Raw genomic sequence first — 27,500 nt, 5'->3', positions numbered from 1 at the left:
TAAAAGAGTGTTTCTCCTGTCAGTAATGCAGAAATGTTGTTAATATGTCACTGTAACTGTAAAAACACCCTTGAAAACCTGCGTCACTTCAACTACAGCCTTTTAAAAGAGTGTTTCTCCTGTCAGTAATGCAGATATGTTGTTAATCTGTCACTGCAACTGTAAAAACACCCTTGAAAACCCTTGTCACTTCAACTACAGCCTTTTAAAAGAGTGTTTCTCCTGTCAGTAATGCAGAAATGTTGTTAATCTGTCACTGCAACTGTAAAAACACCCTTGAAAACCCTTGTCACTTCAACTACAGACTTTTAAAAGCGTTTCTCCTGCCAGTAATGCAGAAATGTTGTTAATCTGTCACTGCAACTGTAAAAACACCCTTGAAAACCTGCGTCACTTCAACTACAACCTTTTAAAAGAGTGTTTCTCCTGTTAGTATTGCAGATATATTGTTAATATATCACTGCAACTGTAAAAACACCCTTGAAAACCTGCGTCACTTCAACTACAGCCTTTTAAAAGAGTGTTTCTCCTGTCAGTAATGCAGAAATATTGTTAATATGTCACTGCAACTGTAAAAACACCCTTGAAAACCCGCGTCACTTCAACTACAGCCTTGTAAAAGAGTGTTTCTCCTGTCAGTAATACAGAAATATTGTTAATCTGTCACTGCAACTGTAAAAACACCCTTGAAAAACCCTCGTCACTTCAACTACAGCCTTTTAAGTGTTTCTCCTGTCAGTAATGCAGAAATGTTGTTAATATGTCACTGGAACTGTAAAAACACCCTTGAAAACCAATGTCACTTCAACTACAGCCTTTTAAAAGAGTGTTTCTCCTGTCAGTAATGCAGAAATGTAGTTAATCTGTCACTGGAACCTTAAAAACACCCTTGAAAACCTGCGTCACTTCAACTACAGCCTTTTAAAAGAGTGTTTCTCCTGTCAGTAATGCAGAAATGTTGTTAATCTGTCACTGCAACTGTAAAAACACCCTTGAAAACCTGCGTCACTTCAACTACAGCCTTTTAAAAGCATTTCTCTTGTCAGTAATGCAGAAATATTGTTAATGTGTCACTGCAACTGTAAAAACACCCTTGAAAACCTGCGTCACTTCAACTACAGCCTTTTAAAAGCATTTCTCTTGTCAGTAATGCAGAAATATTGTTAATGTGTCACTGCAACTGTAAAAACACCCTTGAAAACCTGCGTCACTTCAACTACAGGCTTTTAAAAGCATTTCTCTTGTCAGTAATGCAGAAATATTGTTAATGTGTCACTGCAACTGTAAAAACACCCTTGAAAACCCTTGTCACTTCAACTACAGCCTTTTAAAAGAGTGTTTCTCCTGTCAATAATGCAGAAATGTTGTTAATCTGTCACCGTTCACACACAACAGCACAACAGCAAGTGTAACAGCAAGCTGAGTCTATGCAGTCTAGTTAGGTTAGGTTAACTTAGGTCAGGTTAGAGCACTAGTGTCGACGTGGGGTCCCCGGCTGGCTGGCGTCTGGCAGGTCTGCATTGCCAGATGTGGATTTTCCTTGCAGTGTTACCAGGTCAGGCGAGGATACCACTCTCTCTCTCTCTCTCTCTCTCTGTCTCTCTCTCTCATTATAGCTGTTTTGTTTATGCATGTATGAGAGAGAGAGAGAGAGAGAGAGAGAGAGAGAGAGAGAGAGAGAGAGAGAGAGAGAGAGAGAGAGAGAGAGAGAGAGTTAAGGTAAGGTTGGTTTGGCTTGCTGTGCCTCTCCCAGTGACACAGCCTCCACAGCCTTGGGTCACTAAGAGCGCTTCTAATGTTTAAAATGTGTCAATCTTGTTACTCTGTCAGTGGACGCGTCACAGGAGCCCCAACACCCGCGTCACTTCGTCTGAGAGAAGCGGTGGTGGTGGCGCGGACTTATGTGACACTCTGGTGCACAATGTGTCCCTACATCTTGCTTTGTCTGCCATTTCTTGCACGGATAATGATTCAAAGGCTGTTAGCTTTCCAGTTTTGTTGGTTCCCTGTTTAATGAATTTTGTAACGTGGAACAAGAACAAGAAGAAGAGGAGGAGGAAGAAGAGGAGGAGGAGGATGAAGAGGAGGGCTGAGTGTAAATGAAGTGAAGGAAGACAAACATACAGACACAGAATAAGGAAGGAAATAAAGGCAATGAACACTGACACGACAAACACACACACAAACACACAGAGGGAGGTTAACAAACACCTGCTTTTCTCTCTTATTTCAGGTGTGTGCGTGCGTGTGTGCGCGGGTGGAGGTAGAGGAGGGAGGGGCGCAAGGGTGGGCGGCGGTCCCTGCCTCACCTGAGTTCTGGGAGTGGAGGAAATTGAAAGAGTGTCACTGGTCACCGAACCCTTCTGTCCGCCATCACGGTTCTTGTAAACAACGCCAAGAGACCGCTAGGGCAAACACTTTTCTTCTATCTTCACTATCACTGTCCTGTTACTATTTTACTGTGCATTATTAAATTCAGTGTATTTTTTACAAGTACTGTGATGTTTTCTTTGGTCTTAATCGTCCAGTTCTCTTTCTTGTAATATATAGTAACTCATGTCTACGCTTCTGTCTCCAGTAACACCATTTTGTTACTAATTTCCTATGCGTCGGTGACCATTTACTTCTGCTACTTACTTCTTATGTACATGTTATGTATAAACTTCTAGGCAGAGAATAAATGAAATGTTAAAGAGACCGCCGGGTTAAAGCATTCTTCCTTGTTTCCTAGCGAGAAGTCTGTCTTTGAAATTACGGCATGAAAATAAATTATGCTTCGCCTACTTGAGAACCACGTCTTTTATTTCTGAATTATGATAAAATTAACAGCATTCCTATATATAATCGCTAAGAACATTTCAGCGTTTGCTAGTACTGATCAGTGAATACAAAAGTTCTAGACTGGGATTTCATTAATGCCTTTGTAGTACGCATTTGCAGTACGCATTTGCAGTATGTGTTTGCAGCATGTGTTTGCAGTATGTGTTTGCAGCATGTGGTTGCAGTATGTGTTTGCAGTATGTGGTTGGAGTATGTGGTTGCAGTATGTGGTTGCAGTATGTGGTTGCAGTATCTGGTTTAGGGCACGACTTTAAGCTTCTATCTTGAAAGAACGAAGTGAAAAGGAAGAGTCAAGTTGGACAGAGCAATGATGAACTGCAGAGTTCCATCACGGCCTTAATTACTGCTAATGTACTTGTGAGAGAAGGAAATAAGTAAATGAATCATCAATAGGTAAAAAAACCTCGATTGTTGTACAAAGACAAGCAAAAAGGCTGTGGTCAATGTGACGGCAGCTGTAACAAAGGTGAACCATTGTCAACAGAATATGCATGCTAACTGTTCTGTGGAGGTGTGCAAAGCATTCGTGCATATAATTTCGTTGTGTTATTCCGGCGTGCAGGTACATTGGCTTGTAGTGTAAGGCTCGGCTGTGTATCCGGTGTGTGGAGGCGTGTGAGGAAGTGCTGAGTGAAGTTGTAGTGCTGGGAAATTAATTATGTATATTTCTATTTTTTTTTCCTAGGCTAAGGCCCATGTAGTGTGCGGGGGTGACCAGAATCTCAGTACCATGTGACTAACCCCTCCCCTTCCCCTCCTCTCCTCAGTGTCCTTTTGTCCTTGTTTTCCCCCCCCCCTCTCAGCGTCACTGTGTTGACCACTTCTATAACAAATTTACCCCGTGAATAAACGTAATTTCTCCTGCTTGGCCAGGTTATAGAGGCGAATTTTTCACCTAATCCCAGAGAATGGGGAGCCCTTAATATGATAAAATTAATTCTATAATGGTAAGGTCTTAAACCAGCCCAAACAAATCCCAGATAATTACGCCGCGCCAATGAGGTTGACGAATCTGATAAGTCTTCTTTGCTTCGCTTCCCTGTTGCTACGCAAGCCGGGAAGAGATACCAGACTTTGACTAATTCCCCAATTGATTTCAAAAGTCCATTGAATTAAACTTCTTAAAGTAACAACTATAAAGTAAACAGTAACTTAATTATTCATATTTTTCATCCCTGAACTCACAACCTAGTCGCCCCCCCCCACTAAAAACAAAATTATAACTTAATAAATTTCCCCATTGGAAACCTTTATCCTTAGTTTCCCGCTGATTTCCTCACAAGCAAAGCCAGTCTCTCTCGGATTCTCCTCAGGTGAGCATGCGGTCTGATAATCTCCTCCTCCATTTCTTGTAATATTAAGTAAGTGTTTATTTAACAATAATTTACTAAAGCCAGTCTCTCTCGGATTCTCCTCAGACCCTCTTGGATTCCCCTCAGATATTCCTGTTGATAAACTATTTCTGAGTGGATAGATATTCGCATTTTTTCGTTCTGTTTTTGTTGGTTTTCTCCACGGGACTAGTGAAACCACCTGGTTCGAGATCACCGTGTGAGACTGTCCTCAGGTCTATACATACTTTTTGGATATATATTTGTTATTTATTTATTTATTCTCTGGTCTCCCCCACAACTCAGTAGTCGCGAAAATATCTCCATCGTAGTTTTTATGTAATTGAAGAATACGCTACCTTTTTATTTTGTATTTCTGAATTGCTTTCTTTTTATTATTATTATTTCGGATTATTCCATTATTTATTAAAAATCATAAAGTGTCAGTATTTGTATTTCTCTTAATCCAGTGATTGGATTTAGTAATTATCGTGTGCCACAAGGGAACATCACACCTCCTTATTGGGCATTAAACTGGTGGCAGCGGTGGGATTTATTTCGCGACTAACCGAAAGAGGTGGAGACTGGAAATAATTGTAAATGTTGAAGGTGATGATGATGCATGCAAGGAGAATGGAGGAGGAGGAGGAGCAGGAGTCTTTGTGTATAGGAAGGAGAAAGAAGGAGGATAGGAGTAATAAGTAATAATGCAAGGAGAAAGGAGGTGGAGGAGTAATGAATAACAATGATTAAGAGGAAAACCAGAGGAGGAGAAATAGTAATGAACTATGATTTTTTTTTTTTTTTTTCTTGAGTAATGACAAAACGTGCACATGAGCTTCTGGCCACCTGGGTCAGAAAAAGACAATTAAAAAGGCCGAAGAATTGTTTTACTGGTGTAATCTCAAGTTTGACGTAACCCAGTACGTAAAGAATTACCTTCAGTAGAGAAGCCCTTAGGATAGGTATAGACCTGACGGATATGATTGCAGGCAGTGGTGGCTACCGATATGTGTTGACTATCGTAGATCACTTTAGCCGATTTGTGAAGTTCTATCCACTCAAAAACAAACTATCAGAGGGAATTGTAGAGGCGCTGCAGCAGTACATTACTGACTTCGGGACTCCTCACTCCATCGTCCTGGACAACGGGGGCGAGTTCACCTCCCAGATCTTCCAACAATTCTGCCAACAACACCTCATCACCCTCTGTTACACCACTCCCTACCACCCGCAAGGGAACGCCATCACCGAACGACTCCATCGCACGCTCAAATCCATCTTGGTTTCCATGTGCCGAGGTTACCCGCTACGGTGGCCTCGCCTACTCCCTGTGTGTCAGGCCACTATGAATGCCGCCGTCCATACCAGTATCGCCCAACAACCTTTTTTCGCGTTTTTCTCCCGGCATGCGCCCCGAGTGGTGGGTGCCAGGCTACCCGCAGTTGATGGTGACGAGCAAGACGTGGATGTGGTCCGCCTGCTGATCCGGGAAACACACGAGAAAATGACTCGGAAATACCGTAATGCGGCCAACAGGAAACGCAAGGAGCAGAAGGTAGACATTGGGGCGTTGGTGTGGGTGAAGCGAGAAACTACAGAGTCAGGAGTGTGTAAGAAACTGTGTGTTCGTTGGGACGGCCCATATAAGGTGGTGGAAGTTTTAAGAGGAGGCGGTGGTTATGTGGTGAAAGACCCTTTCTCGGGAAAGATGGTGCAAAGAGCGGCAGAAAAGATCAAACAGTTTCACAGTGAGGAAGAGTACGTAGTTGCAGCTCAAGACACAGTGTTCCAACCTGATATAGAAACTGAAGTGTTACCGCCTAGAGTGCGTAACCGTCCCAGACGCTATATTGAGGAATGTTAATGTCGCTGGAAAGACGGTATAGAAAAGAGCAGAGTGCTTGGGGTAAATAGAGTCCCCCCCCTTACTTTTGCATGGTCTGGCTGGACTGGTTGTAATGAATCGTGGTATGACGGGTATGGGTACTATGTGAGAGGTGATGTAAGAATTTGAGAAGGAATAAGGAACCACTTTAATTCGCAGACTACTACTGCACTCGACAACCCGTTCGGGCCATTCTGTGGTGGATTACTTCAGGACGTGGCGAGCGCTTCGCGTAATCATCTGTAGTATCTCGTGGTATGAGTGAATGTGTGGATGAGTAAATGACTGTCCGAGTGGAAGGAACCGAGTACTGGGGTGGCCGAATCTCGTTTCAGAGAGTGACGGAGTGACTTAAGGTTAAGTCCTCACACCACAGGAGGTCAAGAGGCTGGTTGGGGTGGAATTTCTTTTCTTTTTCCTTGAGATGAGAGAAAGAGCCGAGTTATGTCTCCAAGGGACATTGTGGTGATATGGCCCACAAGCCATTGTATGGGAGAGAATGTCAGAGTTATTTCCCGACAGAGATCACGTGCAGTTCGTCAGCCTGGCTTGGTTATGTGGTGGTGAGGGGAGTTTCTAATTACTCGGATGTGAAGGTGTTATTTTATTTTTTTTTTGGTAAGGAGAAAAGAGAGAGGTGAAAAATTCTAGAACGGATGAAAGGCTCGTGTAGTGCTGGGAAATTAATTATGTATATTTCTATTTTTTTTTCCTAGGCTAAGGCCCATGTAGTGTGCGGGGGTGACCAGAATCTCAGTACCATGTGACTAACCCCTCCCCTTCCCCTCCTCTCCTCAGTGTCCTTTTGTCCTTGCTTTCCCCCCCCCCTCTCAGCGTCACTGTGTTGACCACTTCTATAACAAATTTACCCCGTGAATAAACGTAATTTCTCCTGCTTGGCCAGGTTATAGAGGCGAATTTTTCACCTAATCCCAGAGAATGGGGAGCCCTTAATATGATAAAATTAATTCTATAATGGTAAGGTCTTAAACCAGCTCAAACAAATCCCAGATAATTACGCCGCGCCAATGAGGTTGACGAATCTGATAAGTCTTCTTTGCTTCGCTGCCCTTGTTACCCCTGTTGCTACGCAAGCCGGGAAGAGATACCAGACTTTGACTAATTCCCCAATTGATTTCAAAAGTCCATTGAATTAAACTTCTTAAAGTAACAACTATAAAGTAAACAGTAACTTAATTATTCATATTTTTCATCCCTGAACTCACAACCTAGTCGCCCCCCCCCACTAAAAACAAAATTATAACTTAATAAATTTCCCCATTGGAAACCTTTATCCTTAGTTTCCCGCCGATTTCCTCACAAGCAAAGCCAGTCTCTCTCGGATTCTCCTCAGGTGAGCATGCAGTCTAATAGTCTCCCCCTCCATTCCTGTAATATTAAGTAAGTGTTTATTTAACAATAATTTTACTAAAGCGAGTCTCTCTCGGATTCTCCTCAGACCTCGGATTCTCCTCAGATATTCCTGATGATAAACTATTTCTGAGTGGATAGATATTCGCATTTTTTTTGTTCTTTTTTTTTGTTGGTTTTCTCCACGGGACTAGTGAAACCACCTGGTTCGAGATCACCGTGTGAGACTGTCCTCAGGTATATACATACTTCTTGGGTATATATTTGTTATTTATTTATTTATTCTCTGGTCTCCCCCGCAACTCAGTAGTCGCGAAAATATCTCCATCGTAGTTTTTATGTAATTGAAGAATACGCTACCATTTATTTTGTATTTCTGAATTATGTAAATGAAGAGTACGCTATCATTTATTTTGTATTTCGGAATTATGTAACTGAAGAGTACGCTACCATTTATTTTTATATTTCTGAATTCCTTTCTTATTATTATTATTTCGGATTATTCCATTATTTATTAAAAATCATAAAAGTGTCAGTACTTGTATTTCTCTTAATCCAGTGATAGGTTTTGTAATTATCGTGTGCCACAAGGGAACATCACACCCCTTAGAGGGCACTAAAAAGTGAATCACCAAGCCCACTACACGTGTGGCGCTGCCTCTTTGTTGAACACTGTCCTCTCAACACCACTGTTTTTAAAGGCCAGAGAGGTGACTCGGCGGGTTCTCAAGGGCGTTTCTCCTGTCGAATATGTAGAAATGTTGTTAACCTGTCACTCAAGTCGTAAAAGCTCCCTTGAAAACCTGTAGCTTCAGGTAACACAGCCTTTTGAGAGTAGGTGGAACTCCACAGTCTGTGTCTGTTAGTGGGCCATGCTGTCACCTGTCAGCTTTCCACCTACATACACTGATGCATGGACTTCATTAATGACACACCTTGGAAAAGTAACCTGTTCACTGCTTTCCGTGCTGGTGAGGCAACGCTTCATCAGCACTGGCAGCAGCTGTCAAGAGTTGGTGAGGTAGGCGGCGGGTGGCGCGGCGCCTCGTGGAGCAAGGCTGGAGGTGACAGGCCACGGGTGGAGCTTCCTTGATCTGTGCACCGGCCAAGGGCAACAATATTAAATAAAAACAATAAATCAACAAAAAATGCCCACTGAAGTGCCGGTCCCCGAATAGAGTCAGAAGCGGTAGTCAAAAATTGAAGGAGAAGTGTGTTGAAGCCTCCCTCCTGAAAGAGTTCAAGTCACAGGAAGGAGGAAATACAGAAGCAGGCTGGGAGTTCCAGAGTTTACCAGAGAAAGGGAGGAATGACTAAGAATATTGGTTAACTCTTGCATTGGGGAGGTGGACAGAACAGGAGTGAATGACTGAGAATACTGGTTAAGTGTTGCATTGGGGAGGTGGACAGAACAGTGGTGAATGACTGAAAATACTGGTTAACTCTTGCATTGGGGAGGTGAACAGAACAGTGGTGAATGACTGAGAATACTGGTTAACTCTTGCATTGGGGAGGTGAACAGAACAGTGGTGAATGACTGAGAATACTGGTTAACTCTTGCATTGGGGAGGTGGACAGAACAGTGGTGAATGACTGAGAATACTGGTTAAGTGTTGCATTGGGGAGGTGGACAGAACATTGGTGAATGACTGAGAATACTGGTTAACTCTTGCATTGGGGAGGTGAACAGAACAGTGGTGAATGACTGAGAATACTGGTTAACGTGGTGAGAGAAGGAATAAAGTATTGAACCAGGACATGATACTCTCAGTTTTCTTGGTCGATGATTGACGTGAGAAATACAGAGACCAAGCTGAGCAGAAGTAAGGAAGGTGTGTGCAAAAGGAACAAATTATAATCAGGTGAAGGCGAATGAAGGTAAAAGCGAATGTTTGATTGTTGTGAAGAATGACGACCTCAAGAGGCTGGATGTGTTCAGCCGAAAGATTACTGCCAGCCACGGCAGTAAAGAAGGCAGGCAAAAACTTGCCAACTCAGCAAGATCTCTTCCTCCAGCAACAATGTCGGTGATAATTGTATTTCTTTTGGCGTAGTGGAAGATATAACGGAACAGGAGGCGCCTGTACACACGTCCCTGGCTGAATAGAAGAGAAGGAAGGCGCGTCTGCCACGCTCTTTTGCCTGAGCCGAGCCTGCAAGACCCAGCCACCATGAGGCAGTGGATAGGCCTCAACAAGGAGCAGTACCGTTTTTTTTTTTTTTTTTTTTTTTTTATGTAGGAAGGATACTGGCCAAGGGCAACAAAAATCTAATAAAAAAAAAAATGCCCACTGAAATGCCAGTCCCTTAAAAGGGTCAAAGCAGTGGTCAAAAATTGGAGGATAAGTGTCTTGAAACCTCCCTCTTGAAGGAATTCAAGTCATAGGAAGGTGGAAATACAGAAGCAGGCAAGGAGTTCCAGAGTTTACCAGAGAAAGGGATGAATGATTGAGAATACTGGTTAACTCTTGCGTTAGAGAGGTGGACAGAATAGGAGTGAGAGAAAGAAGAAAGTCTTGTGCAGCGAGGCCGCGGAAGGAGGGGAGGCATGCAGTTAGCAAGATCAGAAGAGCAGTTAGCATGAAAATAGCGGTAGAAGACAGCTAGAGATGCAACATTGCGGCGGTGAGAGAGAGGCTGAAGACAGTCAGTTAGAGGAGAGGAGTTGATGAGACGAAAAGCTTTTGATTCCACCCTGTCTAGAACAGCAGTATGAGTGGAACCCCCCCAGACATGTGAAGCATACTCCATACATGGACGGATAAGGCCCTTGTACAGAGTTAGCAGCTGGGGGGGTGAGAAAAACTGGCGGAGACGTCTCAGAACACCTAACTTCATAGAAGCTGTTTTAGCTAGAGATGAGATGTGAAGTTTCCAGTTCAGATTATAAGTAAAGGACAGACCGAGGATGTTCAGTGTAGAAGAGGGGGACAGTTGAGTGTCATTGAAGAAGAGGGGATAGTTGTCTGGAAGATTGTGTCGAGTTGATAGATGGAGGAATTGAGTTTTTGAGGCATTGAACAATACCAAGTTTGCTCTGCCCCAATCAGAAATTTTAGAAAGATCAGAAGTCAGGCGTTCTGTGGCTTCCCTGCGTGATATGTTTACCTCCTGAAGGGTTGGACGTCTATGAAAAGACGTGGAAAAGTGCAGGGTGGTATCATCAGCATAGGAGTGGATAGGACAAGAAGTTTGGTTTAGAAGATCATTAATGAATAATAAGAAGAGAGTGGGTGACAGGACAGAACCCTGAGGAACACCACTGTTAATAGATTTAGGAGAAGAACAGTGACCGTCTACCACAGCAGCAATAGAACGGTCAGAAAGGAAACTTGAGATGAAGTTACAGAGAGAAGGATAGAAACCGTAGGAGGGTAGTTTGGAAATCAAAGCTTTGTGCCAGACTCTATCAAAGGCTTTTGATATGTCCAAGGCAACAGCAAAAGTTTCACCAAAGTCTCTAAAAGAGGATGACCAAGACTCAGTAAGGAAAGCCAGAAGATCACCAGTAGAGCGGCCTTGACGGAACCCATACTGGCGATCAGATAGAAGGTTGTGAAGTGATAGATGTTTAAGAATCTTCCTGTTGAGGATAGATTCAAAAACTTTAGATAAGCAGGAAATTAAAGCAATAGGACGGTAGTTTGAGGGATTAGAGCGGTCACCCTTTTTAGGAACAGGTTGAATGTAGGCAAACTTCCAGCAAGAAGGAAAGGTAGTTTGAGGGATTAGAGCGGTCACCCTTTTTAGGAACAGGTTGAATGTAGGCAAACTTCCAGCAAGAAGGAAAGGTAGATGTTGACAGACAGAGCTGAAAGAGTTTGACTAGGCAAGGTGCAAGCACGGAGGCACAGTTTCGGAGAACAATAGGAGGGACCCCATCAGGTCCATAAGCCTTCCGAGGGTTTAGGCCAGCGAGGGCATGGAAAACATCATTACGGAGAATTTTAATACGAGGCATGAAGTAGTCAGAGGGTGGAGGAGAGGGAGGAACAAGCCCAGAATCGTCCAAGGTAGAGTTTTTAGCAAAGGTTTGAGCAAAGAGTTCAGCTTTAGAAATAGATGTGATAGCAGTGGTGCCATCTGGTTGAAGTAGAGGAGGAAAAGAAGAAGAAGCAAAGTTATTGGAGATATTTTTGGCTAGATGCCAGAAATCACGAGGGGAGTTAGATCTTGAAAGGTTTTGACATTTTCTGTTAATGAAGGAGTTTTTGGCTAGTTGGAGAACAGACTTGGCATGGTTCCGGGCAGAAATATAAAGTGCATGAGATTCTGGTGAAGGAAGGCTTAAGTACCTTTTGTGGGCCACCTCTCTATCATGTATAGCACGAGAACAAGCTGTGTTAAACCAAGGTTTAGAAGGTTTAGGACGAGAAAAAGAGTGAGGAATGTACGCCTCCATGCCAGACACTATCACCTCTGTTATGCGCTCAGCACACAAAGACGGGTCTCTGAAACGGAAGCAGTAGTCATTCCAAGGAAAATCAGCAAAATACCGCCTCAGGTCCCCCCAACTAGCAGAGGCGAAACGCCAGAGGCACCTTCGCTTAGGGGGATCCTGAGGAGGGATTGGAGTGATAGGACAAGATAAAGATATGAGATTGTGATCGGAGGAGCCCAACGGAGAAGAAAGGGTGACAGCATAAGCAGAAGGATCTCCTGCGGCTTGTGACTCGCCTATCAAGAAGGAGGATGCCCACGTGAGGGATGCAGTGACTCCTGGTGAACGCCTCACACTGACGCTGCGTTATCTAACAACAGCTTAGGAACACCGATCGGTAATTACTGACAACTTGGCCCCTTCTGCAGCGATACTACTCTTTTAGAGAGAGAGAGAGAGAGAGAGAGAGAGAGAGAGAGAGAGAGAGAGAGAGAGTCTTGGGTCCCAGTGATGACGTTGTTGGTTCGTCATTAGCTCCAACATCAGCTTTTGTGCCTCAGGACGCCACACCATGCACAACTCCCCCGAGGACCTGAGGTAAACAGAGCAGCGCGCGGCTGGACAAGCCCAACCTGTCGGTGTTGTTGGCACGGCTGGCAATTCAGCCGCCAGGCACCAACATTTTCACCGGCGGGCTATCGCGGCTTGCGGCGGCTGGCAATTCAGCAGCGAATTGGCAAGTGTGAACCCGCCTTTCGGTGTGATAACAGAGTGCAATTTATCACTGAAAGATGAGATAAAGCAGGTGTTGAGGGCAGCAGGAGGTGCCATCTCGGAAATATTGCATTTGTCAGGAAATACTTGGATGAAAGAAAAGACAATGGAGATGGTTGTTCATGAGCAGGTAATGGGGAGGCTGGAACATTACAATGCACTTCATTAAGACCTACCACCACAACCACAACAACCACAATAATAACACTGGTAATAATGACAATAATAATGACCCTCACACCAACAACAGCAACAACAACAACAACAACAACAACAACGACAACAACAACAACAACCGTTACAGTACTCTCGTTTACCAGCATACATTAACATAGCATGGTACCCTCCCAGCCTTTCCCTGCCCCTCCCCCCCTCCCGTTCCACTGCCTCTATGTACACTTTCCTTTGCTGTGCCTCAGGAGCGCCGTGACGCCTGCCTCCACCTCGTCAGCTGTGCCTCGACCCTCCATTTCTCTTCCCTCCTGACTTGTTCCACTTCCTCGCTATACTTCAGGTTCTTTTTCTTTTATTCTTTCATTATTACTATTTCTTTTTATTATTTTGCTGCCTCATTGTTGTTTTGTTTCGCTTTGCTTTGGAAGCCTAACCTGTCTGCAGGCTTCTTCTCCCGCCTGTTTTCCGCAACCTATGACAACAATGATGATGATGATGATGATGCAATGGTAATAATAATAAATGTAATAATAATAATAATAATAATAATAATAACAATAATGATAATAATATTGATAATAATAATAAAATCAATAATGGTAATAGTATTAATGGTAATACTTATAATGACCATAACAGGAATAAGACAATGATAATATTACTGCAGCGGTTGTGTTTGTGTGACCACTTGTATGAAAGATGCTTGCCACCACTTATTGTAAGAGTGTTTTGGTGGCAGTGTGTGTGACCAGTGATGGCGACCCACCCACCAGTCGTTCTGTGCTGACTACTAGTAGTCACCTGTGTTGTTGTGGAGTTGACGGAGTGATGATGCTTGTAACCTGCCCAGTCCATGAAGCTGCTTGGAGTGTTGGCAGCGTGGAGAACCAGAGTGAAGTGGTGATTCTGGCAGATTGGAGGCTGTGGCAAGTCGTTGATATGTTGATATGTGTGCCAAAAAAACACACGGGGACGAGGGTGCCTCATTTAATGACGGAGAACTCATTGGTACACACTGGATTCAACATGACACTGTACTGTGAGATTGCCCTCTCTCTCTCTCTCTCTCTCTCTCTCTCTCTCTCTCTCTCTCTCTCTCTATATATATATATATATATATATTATTATATAAGTAACAAAATGATTCATAAGGCTTGAAATAAAGACATGAGTTTTTGTGTTTGATTTACTGACACATCACTTTCCATAATACAGAGAGGAATAGTTTTGTGTTCATGAAAAAAATACAAGGCAATGGTTAATTTACATGTATAAGTTTGCAAATATGAGAAGTGTGCTTGAAAGGTTTGAAAGCGACCTCAGGCGGGGTATGAGAGTACAAATTGTTATACTGTACACACCAAATACAGACGTCACTTACCTGCTAACAATTACTTCTTATAAGTTTTTTTAAAAATAACAAGTTATATCTTGGATGAACTTAACACTACTTAATAAGACAGTCACGTTTCTCGCTCCAAGGAATTCCCCTATTTTTGTTGCATTTACATTAGTGAAGCAATATTTCTTGACATATTTTTTTCAGCTATTTGTTAAAAAAAAAAAAAAGTCAATTTGAATGAAGAGTGAGTTTCATCTGCACCATTAAGATCACCTAAAGAACAGATTCACTTTTGTACACTTGCATTCCTTCACTACCACTTACAATGGCAGCTGATGATTTGCACACTTGAACACACTTACGGCACGTGAGTGTTGTTTAAGGAGAACAGATAAATGCTTGTGTAATTTTCCTTGCATTGTCACCATCTTATAATTAAGACATGCTGGCCTGTTATAAGTTTGTTCAGACAATCTCTGCCTATCAATAGCACAAGTCCTTTCCTTAACAGTTTGTTTTAACCAATTACCATCTGCATTTGGTACTTGGTGCTACAAATGTGACATTCCATCTTGATTTGATAACTTATTTGTCATCATCTTGTCAAGCCGAAGTGCTTTATTTACACCCAGACCAGACATTGTCTTAATAAACCTGTACTAAATATTTCATGTCCTAATGGCACTGCCGTTTGCAAATGAATATCAAACACTTCTAGGCCTATCATCCATGAATCCATGTAGAGCCTGTTTCACCATACAACATGCAAGTTGACTATTATCTTGCCCTGCTGTACTTACTGGCCAAAGGTGGCATTACCTCAGCTTGCACCATCACATTACTCAACCTGCGGTATTACAGGGGCCAACAAGTGCACACAGATGAGAGACCCTATTAACAGAGTATCTTCTCTCACTAGGCTCGCGACATGAAAATATATATTCTTCTTTATATCGACTCCACAACTAATTGGCTATATAAACTTCTGAATATGAAAATCGAGCACCAAGCACTGGCGTTCCTGTGTGTGTTTGTGTGTGGGGGGCGGGTAGGAGGTCTTCCAACGCGTGGCGCAGCTCACAGCTAATGATTACAATGGTCTGCATCTTCTGCATCTAATACTTTCGTCGCCGCCGCCTGGTTGTCTTGGCAGAGGTCCTCCTCCAGGCACTGCACGATGATGGGCGCCCCGTCCCCAGGCTTCCGCCCCTCACAGTCTCCTCCAAAGTAGGCGGAGCTGTTTTGAGTTGTCAGGTTCTCTCGTGTCTCTTCTGGGTTCGCACACATCAATCTGAACACCTCCACCACCCATCTGGCGGGGTCCCCCTCCTGGCCAGCCCCAAGCTCTACCTCCCTCGACCGCCTATGCTCCAGCCGCCGCAGGAGGGCGTTCTTGAAACAGAACCCGCTTGGCACCGCGATGTTCCACTCCTGTGTGGCGAACCATTTGAAAAAGCTCTTTTTGTGCCGAGGCATCCAGCGCTCGGGCTTGAGGCGGGAAAGAAGTACTTTTCCCATCAGCTGCACCTGGCGCTCTGCGGGCGTCAACGTCCCCAGCACCTCAGCCTCTGTCAAGGCAAAGCTGCAGCGCCATGTTCCATCAGCAGCATTACTGAGCTGCATGGTGGTGGTGTCCTCAGGAGTGAGGAGCGGTCTGCAAACTTGCTCCAGCCATGGCACCTCAAGCACTGGCACCAGGTCCACGCCGACCAGCAACAGTGGATACTCTCGCCCCTGCCAGGCCAGAGAGAGTCCCACGCCCACTTGCGTGCTGGTCAGGCCCGGCGGCACCAGGCTCAGTCTTTTGTCCTGCAGGGTGTGGCCAGCGAGGCACCGGTGCACCTCCTCGTACAAACTGGCCATAAATCTATTACCCTCAAGGTGGGGATTGTCAGTCTTCACACAAATCTGTAACCTGCCCTTCAGCGGGGCTTCCTCCTTCCCTCTCTCGCTAACAGTTATTCCTACGTCATCCTTGTGAATCACGAGGTTTATATCAAATTCGTCAGGGGCGTAAAGCTTAGACCCGTCCTGAGAACTGCCCGCCAGCCTCAGGTCACCGCGGTACGTGGCATCAGCGGCTGACACCTTATTCATGATGATGCTTATTTCTGCCATCACCGCCTCCTTTACCTCAAGGGCCTCGCCCTTTGATAGATCCACAGCCACCCGCTGAGCCTCCTTCTGCAGCTCTTGCAGGCCTATGGATCTCACAAGATTTCTTATGACGCTTTCCGGGTCACGTCGGTCGATTGGGTCTAATAGATTACGCTTATATTTATAATACATATTGTGAAACACTTTAAAATTTTCTCTCACCTGTGTGCCCGTGGTGCCCGCGCGGCAAGGAGGGTCCTGCGTCACTTGGTGTGCCAGGAGTTCGAAAGTACTTTTATGGCCAAACATGGTGGCCAGGTGAGGGGGTGTCTGGCCATACGTGTCACGCTGCTGTGGGTTGGCGCCAGCGCTCAGCAGCACCGCCACACAGCCGTCCTGGCCGTGCGAGGCCGCCTGGTGGAGGGCCGTGGTGCCGCAGGTGTGGTCCAGCACCTCGTCCACGGGGAAGTGACCCTCTTGCAGCATAAGATGAGTCAGCTGCAGGAGACCTTTGCGCGAGGCCAGCAGCAGGGCAGCGTGGCCATCAGGTAAGGAGACCTTCTTACCCTCGCCCTTCTTGTGGCTCTCAAAGAGATCCTCCTGTATACACAGCGCTGTCCGTGCTGCGGTCTTCTCGTGATCTGCCTTCAAGCGAAGCTCCATATCCTTCAGTTTTTCACGCTCCATCATAAAGAGCTTCTGTGTGCAAAGAGAAAGAGAGCGGTGAATATATGAACAAGTAAATAACCCTTTATTGCTGCGTACACATAGATATGTTAGAAATGATGATAGAAATCGAGGATTACATACGTATATTAGCATTTGTCTGCCTGATTGGAGTTGTTTATTAGGCAAGATTAAAAAATACAAGTAGCTTAATTGGTCAACTAATAGAATCAAATAGTAAGTAATATTAATAAAATATAATACCATAATTGAGCTGCATAATATTCATGATATGAATAAGAAGTTTGTTGTGCAAAGGTAGACTACTGAAAACGTTTGGTTCAAAACACAGCGTGCTGTTTTGGTAAGAGGATGCTCCAAGCTGTGGCTACATAAAATCCACGTTGATGCTTCTACTTTGGCGAACACCATCCAGTAGCCGAGGCACTTCATTTCCTGTGTGCTTTGTGAGAGTTTTATAAATTAAGAACAATGAAAGTGATTTGTGTATCGATGAGAAATTAAACAATGTCATTAATGAAGCAACTTTAGCTGCAGACTACAATTTTCCCAGGGAAAGCATACCTCTGATTTATTTATTTATTTATTTTTATCACGATAATTCTTTGATAAATGACGGCCATGTGCAAAGCAGAGGAGGACAGCATATGGCACAGCACACACTAATAGGTGACTTTATTGTTAAACAATGTGTTGTCTTGTACAATATTCCACACACTTCTGAAGCGTTGTCAAACGCGTCATCTATGCGGGGCAGGTTTCTCGTTTCTGAATTTTCTGACTGGGTCAAAGCAAACTTAGTATTGTTCAGTGCCACAAAAACTCAATTCCCCCATCTGTCTATATCGCCATAAGCAAGGACAGCATCATTAAACAGACAGATAAACATAAAATGACTAAATCTCCAGGGCCAGATGACATCATCCTAGAGCACTGCAGGAGTGCACGGGTGAGCTTAGCGAGCCGTTGCTGCGGCATTGAGGGACTCATTAGACAAGGCAGAAATACCAAAGGGCCAATTTCACAGTCGCTTGGTAACAGTCCCAAATGAAAGCCTTACCAGCCTGGTGACACCTCCAGCCACTTTCACAGCTGGTGTTCTCATGGCTTCGGTAATCCCCAACCTGGTGACTCTATCATAACAAAACGAAAAGCGCCGATTCGGTAACGCTGGTATGCCGGAGCGGCCTCATTAGATAAAGCGAGTCAGTTCTTGACCAAAGAATTAACCACGCCACCACTAAAAAGGAGGAAGGTGTGAAAATACATCAGCTGTGCCTTCAGCACGCCATATCCATTATTATGGTGACTTCTTGTGACTTAAATTCCTCCCTTTCAATGTCTGTCTGACATTCACCAAACTGCTGTGCCAGCCACCCACTTAATGAGTCATCTTTTTCTCTGTCCCTCGTTGCTGTACACACATTTGTTACATAGAAATATTTCGGGTTGAATGTAAATCATCCTAGCCTACTATTTATGAGATAGTTACTTTATTTCTGTGCGAAATTATGATTTTTTAAATCATAATCTATGCAACGAAAGAATCAGCAATGAACTTAGTGAGCTAAATATTAAGGTAAACTTAGCGTAACCAAATCCAGCACTCTGATGGAAACGGTCATGTTATTTCAATATTTTGCAATATTTTGTTAGGTGACAAATTCCATATAGTGTATGCGTGTGTCAGGATTATTACAGGAGTGTGACCAAGGAGGCGTAGCAGACGAAATAAGCGCGACAGGTGCTGAAGTTTTGATCAGCTGGTGAAGTGAGTTCATGCCGCCATCCAAAAGAGTACACAGGCAAGCAGCCTCACCTGCTCCAGCCTCTGTTGCTCCTCGTGAGGCATCATGTGCACCGCAAGGCGACCATGTGTGTCCGGCACGTACGGGCAGCCCCCAAGGTCCCTGATCAGCAGCTCGGCCATGCCTTTGGGGCCAGCCTCCAGGGCAGCGTGGAGGGCAGTGCCACCAGAGGCTCCATTAAAGACTGTCCACCCTCCCGCCCTATGCAGGAAGGCGGCAGTCACGGGGCAGTTGGCAGCCGCTGCCTTTGCCAGGAGGTCGCTCAGTGCTGGCCGGTCAGTCTCCTTTCCCCATCGCCAGGCTGCCTGCCAGGGAGTATTTCCCTCGATGGTTGTCACTAGATTGTCGATGCCCTTGACAAGGGCGCTGCTGACCTTTTCCAGGCGACGCTGCTCTGCACGCAGCCGGCAGCAGTAGGCCTGTGAGGAGAGGATGGTCACCACATCAGGTAAGCACCGTGCGCAGAGAGAGAGAGAGAGAGAGAGAGAGAGAGAGAGAGAGAGGTAGGGCAGCTATGCAGAAGTGTCATTAAGTGTCACAAATCTAAAAGTGCATGTACAAATACAACCTTACCTTGTCCCAAAAAAAAGGAAAAATACAAAGAATTATTCCAAATATTAGGTTTGACAAGCATTATTACAATTACTTTTAGGATTATAATGATGAATTATAATCAAATATTAGGTTTGACAAGCATTATTACAATTACTTTTAGGATTATAATGATGAATTAACATGGATTCAAGTATTATGAGATCTACTTCATTGCTTGTTCTAAACATTACACTGAAGTGTCCTTTTATGAAATGACAAGATTCTGTTGCATGACCTGTAATGTTGGACAGGTTTGGTGACAGACAGGTCTGTCATGTGCACCACTAAAACCCGAAACTGACGGCACTGAAACACAAAGGCTCGTCCTCTACAACCAACAGACCTATAACTCATCCAAGTTGTTCAAACACTTTCCACTCTGCAAAGGAGCCACCGCTGAGACTTGGGTCCAGTACCGGTGCTCGTCCTCACCTTTACAGTGAGGTAGTTCTGTGAGACAGGGAAGGGAAGGTACTCACGCTGGTGAGGGTGGCCAGCACCCTGTGAGTCACGTCGGGGCTCTGCCAAGCCTCCTGCAGCAGGCTGGCAGGCAGCGGTGCACCGCTAGCCAGCAGCAGGCTGACGGTGTGTAAGCGGTCGGTGGTGACAGCCAGTCTGAGGACAGAAAGGCCACCCAGGAGCTCTATGGGCGCGCCCTTACATATGAGGGTGGACACCGCCTGCACGTCGTCCCGGCGACTGACTGTTGAGAGCAGCTCCTCATGCAGTTCTTCAGGAAGCTTGTAGCTCTGCCGGAGAGAGAAGGGAAGCCATGGTGCTGATGGTATCGCAATGAAAGCTACACAATATAATGTGATGTAATAATATAATAATAATGTTGTCACGGTTTTCAGAAAGTTTCGCTTGGTGGCGACATAAGTGTTCACTGGTGGCTGTGGCGATGTGTCAGTGTGCATTGTTATGGCCTGTGTGTGTGTGTGTGTGTGTGTGTGTGTGTGTGTGTAGCTGTTTGTGTGACAAAGACTCATTCATGCAGAATACCTTGATATATATTTTCATTTATTGTTTAATGCAGTATGTCTGTTTGAGTAACTTTTCCTTATTACTATATTGATAACAGTAGAGTTTCTTTTGAATTTGTGTTGTCATTACATTTCAATGTTTTATTTTCATGAAGTAAATCATGGTTTGTCCTGTTCCTACAAATGGTGATACTGGTGTCGCCTCCATGAGACACTTTGCCTGCAGATGGTGCACACACCACCAATTTATGTGTCTGCCACACCCATGTACATGTGCTAGTGGTTGGAATGCAAGCTTCTGTCGCCAGAGACAAAAGACCTGGTAGTTTGAGGCAGTGTTGAGCCATTACTTGCAGCTGCAACTAGCCAGGCTAGATGAAAACTGTGGTCTCTCATAAAGCCCTCAACAGTCAGGTGACAGTGTGGGCTCTCCCGAGGCAAGTGTACACCGTGTGAATGTACACACTCGAAAGCCACCGTGACTGACGCATTGCCTGTCCGGCAGGTGGCGTCCCTCGTCAGGTGCCCGCACAGTGCCCCATCACTGAGCAGCAGCTTGGGGGAGCAGTCCAGACACCACCACAGCCTCGCCCCAAGCCTGGTGACTGCTGTTATTTGCTTCACAATGTTGTGAGTGCTATAATTGTATACTTTATCGAGTTTTCCGCGTCAGTTCGCGTTTGTCTTTGAACCGTTGTTATAGCTTTTTGTTTTGTTTTGTGTGAAAACACCACTTTGCAGAGGCAGCTACAAATGTGAATCTGGTATATGAAAGACAAATTGGAGTTTTTGAAGTTATGATAATTATCAACAAAACAGCTGAAATACTTATGAAATGTTTTCAGGGTGTATAACAATCAGGTTGCCGCAGGACATCATCAGCGAGCTCAGAAAGCAAGCGAAGGGATTGAGGTAGCAGACCCTGAAGAGTCCACAGCAGCTGAAAACTCCATTTCTCCATATGCAAGCCCTGAAGTGCAGGAGTTTATCAGAGGACAGGTAATTAATGGCTTAGGAAATAAGAAGGGCAGAAGATATGGGGGACAAGGGAGGAGGTTTGCTCTGGCCTTGCGTTACCATAGTCCTAAGGCGTGTAGGTTTTAAAGCTCTACTTTTTCACTCCCCAGCAGTTCCAATCTTCACCTTTGGCTAAGGCAAACTTCCATCCAAGCAGGCTGGAGCAAACAAACTCACAGTCCTGAGGAAGAGCAGACACCACGTCGAAGGGAGAGACTCTGTGGCATGCATTTGATGCAGTGACCGTCAGAGAATCTCTCCATTTTGACCCGGCCTCCGATTCCATCATTGGTACGAAGGATTTTGGAGACCGTGGCAAGAGTATGAAGCAGGCAAACCATGCACTTGTGTTCATGGCTAAAGGGTTGGCCAGGAAGTGGAAAGTGGTTAGGTTAGGTTAGATCAGGTTATGTTAGGATAGGTCAGGTCAGGTCAGATAAGGTCAGGTTAGGATTGCCTTATTTTAAGCTCTCGTCTCCATTCAAGTACAAAGAACGAGCACTTCCGCGTTCCCCGCCCACAAACCCCTCTTCCCAACGAGTCCCCAAGGTCGCCGGGGGACGAGAGAAGAAGAGGCTACAGAGTGAAGTGATTCCACTGTGTTTTGTGCTCAAAATCGTCCATAACATAAACAATCAATAACGGACATCACAGTTTTGTAGTTTGCGGTTTGGTCGTACTGTAGCAATTCATCCTCCTCAGGCACGGGTTGGTTAGGTTAGGTTATGCCTGCTTAGGATAGGTGGCTTAGGGTAGGCTAGGTTAGCTTAGGTTAAAACCCTTCAGAGAGTCTCTTGGGGCCTTTAGCAGAGCTCGGCTCGGGGAACACGTCGCGTTCACCTCCCAGCCCCTCCACGCTGCCGCCAGTCAGCACGTGGCTCAAGACTCGTCGTCAGGAGCAGGACTAAACAGCCAATCGTTTAAAGAATCACATCGTGCTCATTTTTTCAAGTGTTGGGATGATGTGAGTTGTGCACTTTTGTTTGCTGGTCTCCCTGTGAATTGCATGTTTACATTTTTGATGAGTGCTTGCCTTCAAGTAGGATCTGATGCACTCAGTGTAAATACAAGACTGATTTTGTGACACCTGTGAGTGCTTTCAAGAACACTTATCAGTCTACCACCAGACTGCAACACTGCCCGTGCTGGCGAGGTGCTGCTTAAACTGAGCGGCTGGGCAGTCAGGCGTGCATTTTGCACTGGCCACACCGACGCAAAGCATTACCGGTGTTCACCTGACAGCCGCAGGGTGTCCACGGACGTGACCATGAGGACTGTCCACAGTAGGCCCAATGACAAGCTGAGGAGTGAATTTGCTTGCTCTGTGGAGATTCAGGGGAACCACAATCGTCCCCTTGGCCCTGCTGATGCCCTCGGTGAACCAAGGGTGTCCTCAGCTACACCAGAGCTATTTGAGAGCCATTTGAACCAAAACCCTTAAGTTATCATTATTATTATTATTATTATTATTATTATTATTATTATTATTATTATCATTATTATTATTATTAATTCTTTTTATTTATCTGTTTGTTATTTTCCGGTGAAAAGCAGCACTGGATAGGGATTGTGGGGGAGAGAAAGAGCAGGGTGAAGATAGAGGTGTTTCATTTCCTGAATGTTTCAACAAGCTGCCTTCACGGGGAACAAATTGTCGCCGAAGAAGACAGCTTGAAAAAATACCGAGGAATGAGAGGTCTGGTGCTTCACCCTGCTTCCTTGCAACCAGCACGGTCCCCGTGCACTCGTGCAGCCTAGAGATGCTGTCTGATGCTTTCCTGTTGGCTTGCAGCTAGTACAGGATGAAATACAGTTTGTGTTCTGAATTAGTGAGTTAGTGTTCAGCTAGCCACTGTGTTGTTTCCTTGGTGACGGTCACGTGTCCGCCACGTTCAATGTTTTTGCCCTCTCTTTGAGAAGTGTGCACACCAACTGCTGAAATATTTGCACTGCATCACAGCTCGCTCAACAAAACGGGTTACCAAGCTTATAGCATAACCATTACCTGCAGGCTTACCACCTCATTAATATCTATAAGCACCTCTTGAAATTAAGCAATACTTCATTTGTTTAACATGAATTTACAAACACAAATGTGAAGAAAGAAATACATCTTGGTAAAGGATGCAAAATGTTGTAAACAAAAACATTTTGCATCACATTCATATTGGTTAATGTTAGAAAAATGATAAATGTAATAAGCTCACACACACACACACACACACACACACCTCTATATTTTGAGGGAGTTTCTCCGATACGACTCTAACCTGGGAGCTACTACTGCTTTCAAATGAACTTCTGAGTACCTGACCACTGATGTGACGTGCCACAGGGCCTGAGTAACATTTCTACTGCCAGTACTGAAGGTACTATCAAGTCTTCCCTGTACTGTTGTGTGAGCCACAGAAGGTAAACAAGGTGTTGCGGTGTTGCCACATATATATTGTACCACCCTCACTGACCTATGCATGTAAGAAATTCTATTGCTGAACTCCACACAAGAATGGCACACTTCATTGGGTCTGAACCTGAAGAATTAGTGAAGACAAAGGTAGAAAACGAGCTTGCTAATATAACCAGCAGCAATGATGGAAGGGAAAGCAGACGATTAAGGATGCAGTTGTTATGCTGTCCAGCCTGGCAGCATAATTTCGGTCGCTGTGTATCTACTGTATCTACTGCTTTCAAGGAATTCAGTGATAAATTAGAAAACAAGATCGCAGTAATGCTGAGGAATTGCCTCCTGCTCAAGTATGAACACGACAAGATGGAGCAGTACTCCCGAAGAGAGAACTTACGTATTTCTGGATGAGAGGAAGAAGAGGACGAAAGTGAGGAGGTGCTGGAAGCTAAAGTTATAGAACATGCTGACACTATTGAAGTGAAAATTGAGCAGGATGACATTTCTGTTGTTCACCATTTGCGGAGGCCCAGGGAAGGAGGTAGGCCAGTGATTGTGAGGTTTTGCCACCGAAAGAAAAGAAATGAAATTATGCAAAATAAGAAAAAAAAAAAAAAACTGAAAGGTAGGCAAAGAAAAGTGTATATAAATGATGACATGACCTCCTTAAGGGTTAAAATGTTGAATATGGTTAAAGGGCAAGAAACAGTGAAAAATGTGTCCACAAGGGAGGGGAGCATTCTTGTATAGTTGCACAGTGGGGGTAGACCTGTAGTTATAAACTGTCCTGATGACTTAGAAAAGGTTGTTATATCTGCTCCTGATTGGAAAAGGTTAAATCTAGATCACTTAACAAGGGCCTAGGATGGCCCTGCTGGGGCACAGCACATACTTGGGCATGATAATAGTGTTAGTGTAAGTAATATTAACTCTGTTCAGTTTGTTCCTCCCCTGGATTATATTAATGTGTCGTCTCTTAATGTCTGCGGTATCAAGTCAAAGTTTTTATCTATGAATTTTGCTAACTTTATTAAAGATTATGGTGTGATTTGTTGATGTGAAACTAAGTGTGATGATACTGATGTAATTAATGTAAAACACAATATGGAAAATATCGGCTTTGACATTGTCTTTAAGGACAGAAGCAAATTAAGCAGGTTTAAATCTGGGGGTTTGCTCATGGCCATCAAGAAAAATGCTAGTTTTAAGTGGAGGCATATTAGTAACACTTATGATTCTTTACTTTCAGTTAAAGTTGATAGAAGTAGTGTAAATTTTGGTAGGGAACTGGTAATAAGCTGTGTTTACATTCCCCCCTCACACTCTAGATGTGGTAATGAAGAGCACTATGACGAGCTGGATGATTTTTTGCTTACTTACTCATGTGATGATTATGTGCATTGCATGTGCTTTGTGGTGATTTTAATGCTCACACTCTCACTATGTGTGATGTTCCTTCTGAGGCTGCTGAGGACCCTGTGTCTGTAAGTTTAACTAATTTTGGAATAACTGAGACTAGAGCAAACCAGGACTTAACCCCAGATAGGAATTCATATGAGAAAAAGTTGTTGGATGTTTGTAAGAATGATCAAGTTTATATATTGAATGGAAGGTTAGGGGAGGACTGCAGCATTGGCAAACAATACAACTATTGACTACTTTTTAGGATCACCATTGATTGTGAAATATGTTGTAGTTCTTAAAGTATTAGATTATGAACCTTTGTGGTCTGATGTACACTGTGGACTACATGCAAGGATCAAATGTGAGATGCAAAGTACGGTGCCTGTTGTAAACCGAGAGGCAAAGGAATCAAGACAATCAGGTGTAAGGCAAAGTAAATGGAATGTTGAAAAACTATTTTTATGTGTGAGTAATATTGATGAAAGTAAGATGAATGAACTGATTGCAAAAGTGGATGAATTACCCATGGATGCTATTAATCTAGATTTAAAACAAATACTGATTGAGGTGGCACTTGCAACTTTCCCACCATATAAGAAAAGATCATTCATGAAAAAGTCCAATAATGCCACCTCAGTGGGATATGATAAAGAGTGCTGGCCATCTAGAAAGGAATACCACAAAGCTAGACAGAGATTTCATTTGCATAGTGAAAATTTTAACAACATGATTGAGAAAAGCAGGAAAAATAAAGCAAATCTAAAAAGAGTGAAAAATAAGGAGATGGATAACTTAATAAAGAAATTTAGAAAATATAAGAGTGATGACCCTAAAGCATATTGGAAAATTTTAAATAGTCAGAAAAGAACTTATCAGATCCCAAGAACACTAAATGAATTATATGACCATTTTAAGCAGCTAGCGGGTGATGAAAATTCTGACAATAGTGATGTGAATATTACAAATGATGAAGACTGTGCGGATGCTGAAATTTTATCAGTACTTAATGATCCTATAAGTGAAGGAGAGGTAGTTAAAAATATTAAGAAGTAAAAAAAAACAATAAATCCCCAGCATCTGATATGATATTAAATTAATATATTAAAAAGTACTTGATACTGGTGTCATGCCAGCTGAATGGTTGGTGGGTACAATAGTGCCACTCTATAAAAACAAGGGAGACATCCAGGATGTTAATAATTACAGGGCCATCACCTTACTTAGCTGCATGGGGAAGCTGTTCACCTCCATACTTAATGAAAGACTTAATGATTATTCAAACACCTTATCTACCATTAATGAAACGCAAACGGGCTTCAGACACAGATATTCCACTCTGGATCATATATTTTTTCTTCAAATGTGTCATTGATTTATTTAAGTGGAAGAAGAGAAAGCTATTTTGTTTATTTGTTGATTACAAGAAACCCTTTGATATGGTACAATGTGAAGATTTATGGTGTAAACTTGTGAAGGAAGAGATGCAAGGAAAAATTCTAAATGTAATCAGAAATATGTACAATAATATCAGATCATGTGTCATGCTTAACCAGGAGATTTCAGACACCTTTGTTTGCAATATAGGGGTAAAACGGGGGGAAAATTTATCATCGGTGCTTTTTGCTTTTTATGTGAATGATATTGAAAGTAAATTCATTGAATATAATTGCAGTTATGTAAATTTTGGTGATGATTTCTTAAACATGTATCTTAAACTATTTGTTATTATGTATGCAGATGATACAATTATTTTGTGTGACAGTGAGGATGGAATGAAGCAGGCACTGGTTGCTCTGAATTTATATTGTAATGAATGGAAATTGAAGCTAAATTGTAACAAAACAAAAATAGTAGTGTTTAGCAGGGGAAGACAAAATTTAACTATGAACTTGAATTTGGTGGTAAAAACATTGAAGTAGTGACAGAGTATAAGTATCTTGGAGTATTATTAAATTATAATGGGAGGTTTTGCAAAGGTGAGCTGGAGCTAAAAGAGACACCTACAAGAGCAATGTACTCATTAATAAGTAAGTGTAGGAAGTTTGATTTGCCAGTGGATATACAACTCAAATTATTTACCACCATGGTGTTACCTATATTGACTTGTTCAGCTGAAATTTTGGGTTACCATATTGCTAGGGAGTTAGAGTATATATACATGAAATTTTTATAGCAGGTTTTGGGTGTTCATGAGAATACTTGTAAAGACATGGTGTATGGTGAACTGGGTGTATTTCCACTTGATATTTATATAAAGAAAAAAAATGATAGGTTATTGGTCTAAGCTAATTTCAGGTAAAAATACTAAACTGTGTTATTTAATGTACCAATGTCTATTGCAGCTGGATAGGTTAGGGCTTCATAGTTCTCCATGGTAAACTTGTATAAAGAATATTTGTAATGA

The 27,500-nt window shown here is 43.4% G+C and overlaps 2 protein-coding genes across 5 annotated transcripts in view; both read right to left on the bottom strand.

The window, feature by feature from the left end:
• The window catches only part of LOC135095342 (protein Tob1-like), a 9,613-nt gene extending 6,907 nt beyond the window's left edge, over window positions 1–2,706 (bottom strand). Inside the window, exon 1 of one of the 4 annotated variants that reach the window (XR_010264315.1) lies at window positions 2,212–2,706. The gene's annotated coding sequence lies outside the window, so the exon portion shown is untranslated. The remainder of the gene's footprint in view (window positions 1–2,211) is intronic. The other 3 variants (XR_010264314.1, XR_010264316.1, XM_063996105.1) reach the window with 3 other exon arrangements.
• An 11,226-nt stretch (window positions 2,707–13,932) lies between these two features.
• Window positions 13,933–27,500, bottom strand: part of LOC135095160 (ankyrin-3-like) — an 18,615-nt gene continuing 5,047 nt past the window's right edge. Inside the window, exons 3-5 of the mRNA XM_063995943.1 lie at window positions 19,768–20,037; window positions 18,706–19,113; window positions 13,933–16,898 (exon numbers count right to left, since the gene is read on the bottom strand). Of these exons, the coding sequence (XP_063852013.1) occupies window positions 15,186–16,898; window positions 18,706–19,113; window positions 19,768–20,037 (2,391 nt within the window). The 3' untranslated portion in view covers window positions 13,933–15,185. The remainder of the gene's footprint in view (window positions 16,899–18,705; window positions 19,114–19,767; window positions 20,038–27,500) is intronic.

This window comes from Scylla paramamosain, chromosome 48 (genome assembly GCF_035594125.1).
Source record: "Scylla paramamosain isolate STU-SP2022 chromosome 48, ASM3559412v1, whole genome shotgun sequence".
Lineage (NCBI taxonomy): Eukaryota > Metazoa > Arthropoda > Malacostraca > Decapoda > Portunidae > Scylla > Scylla paramamosain.
This window is presented reverse-complemented; position numbering and strand designations above follow the sequence as displayed.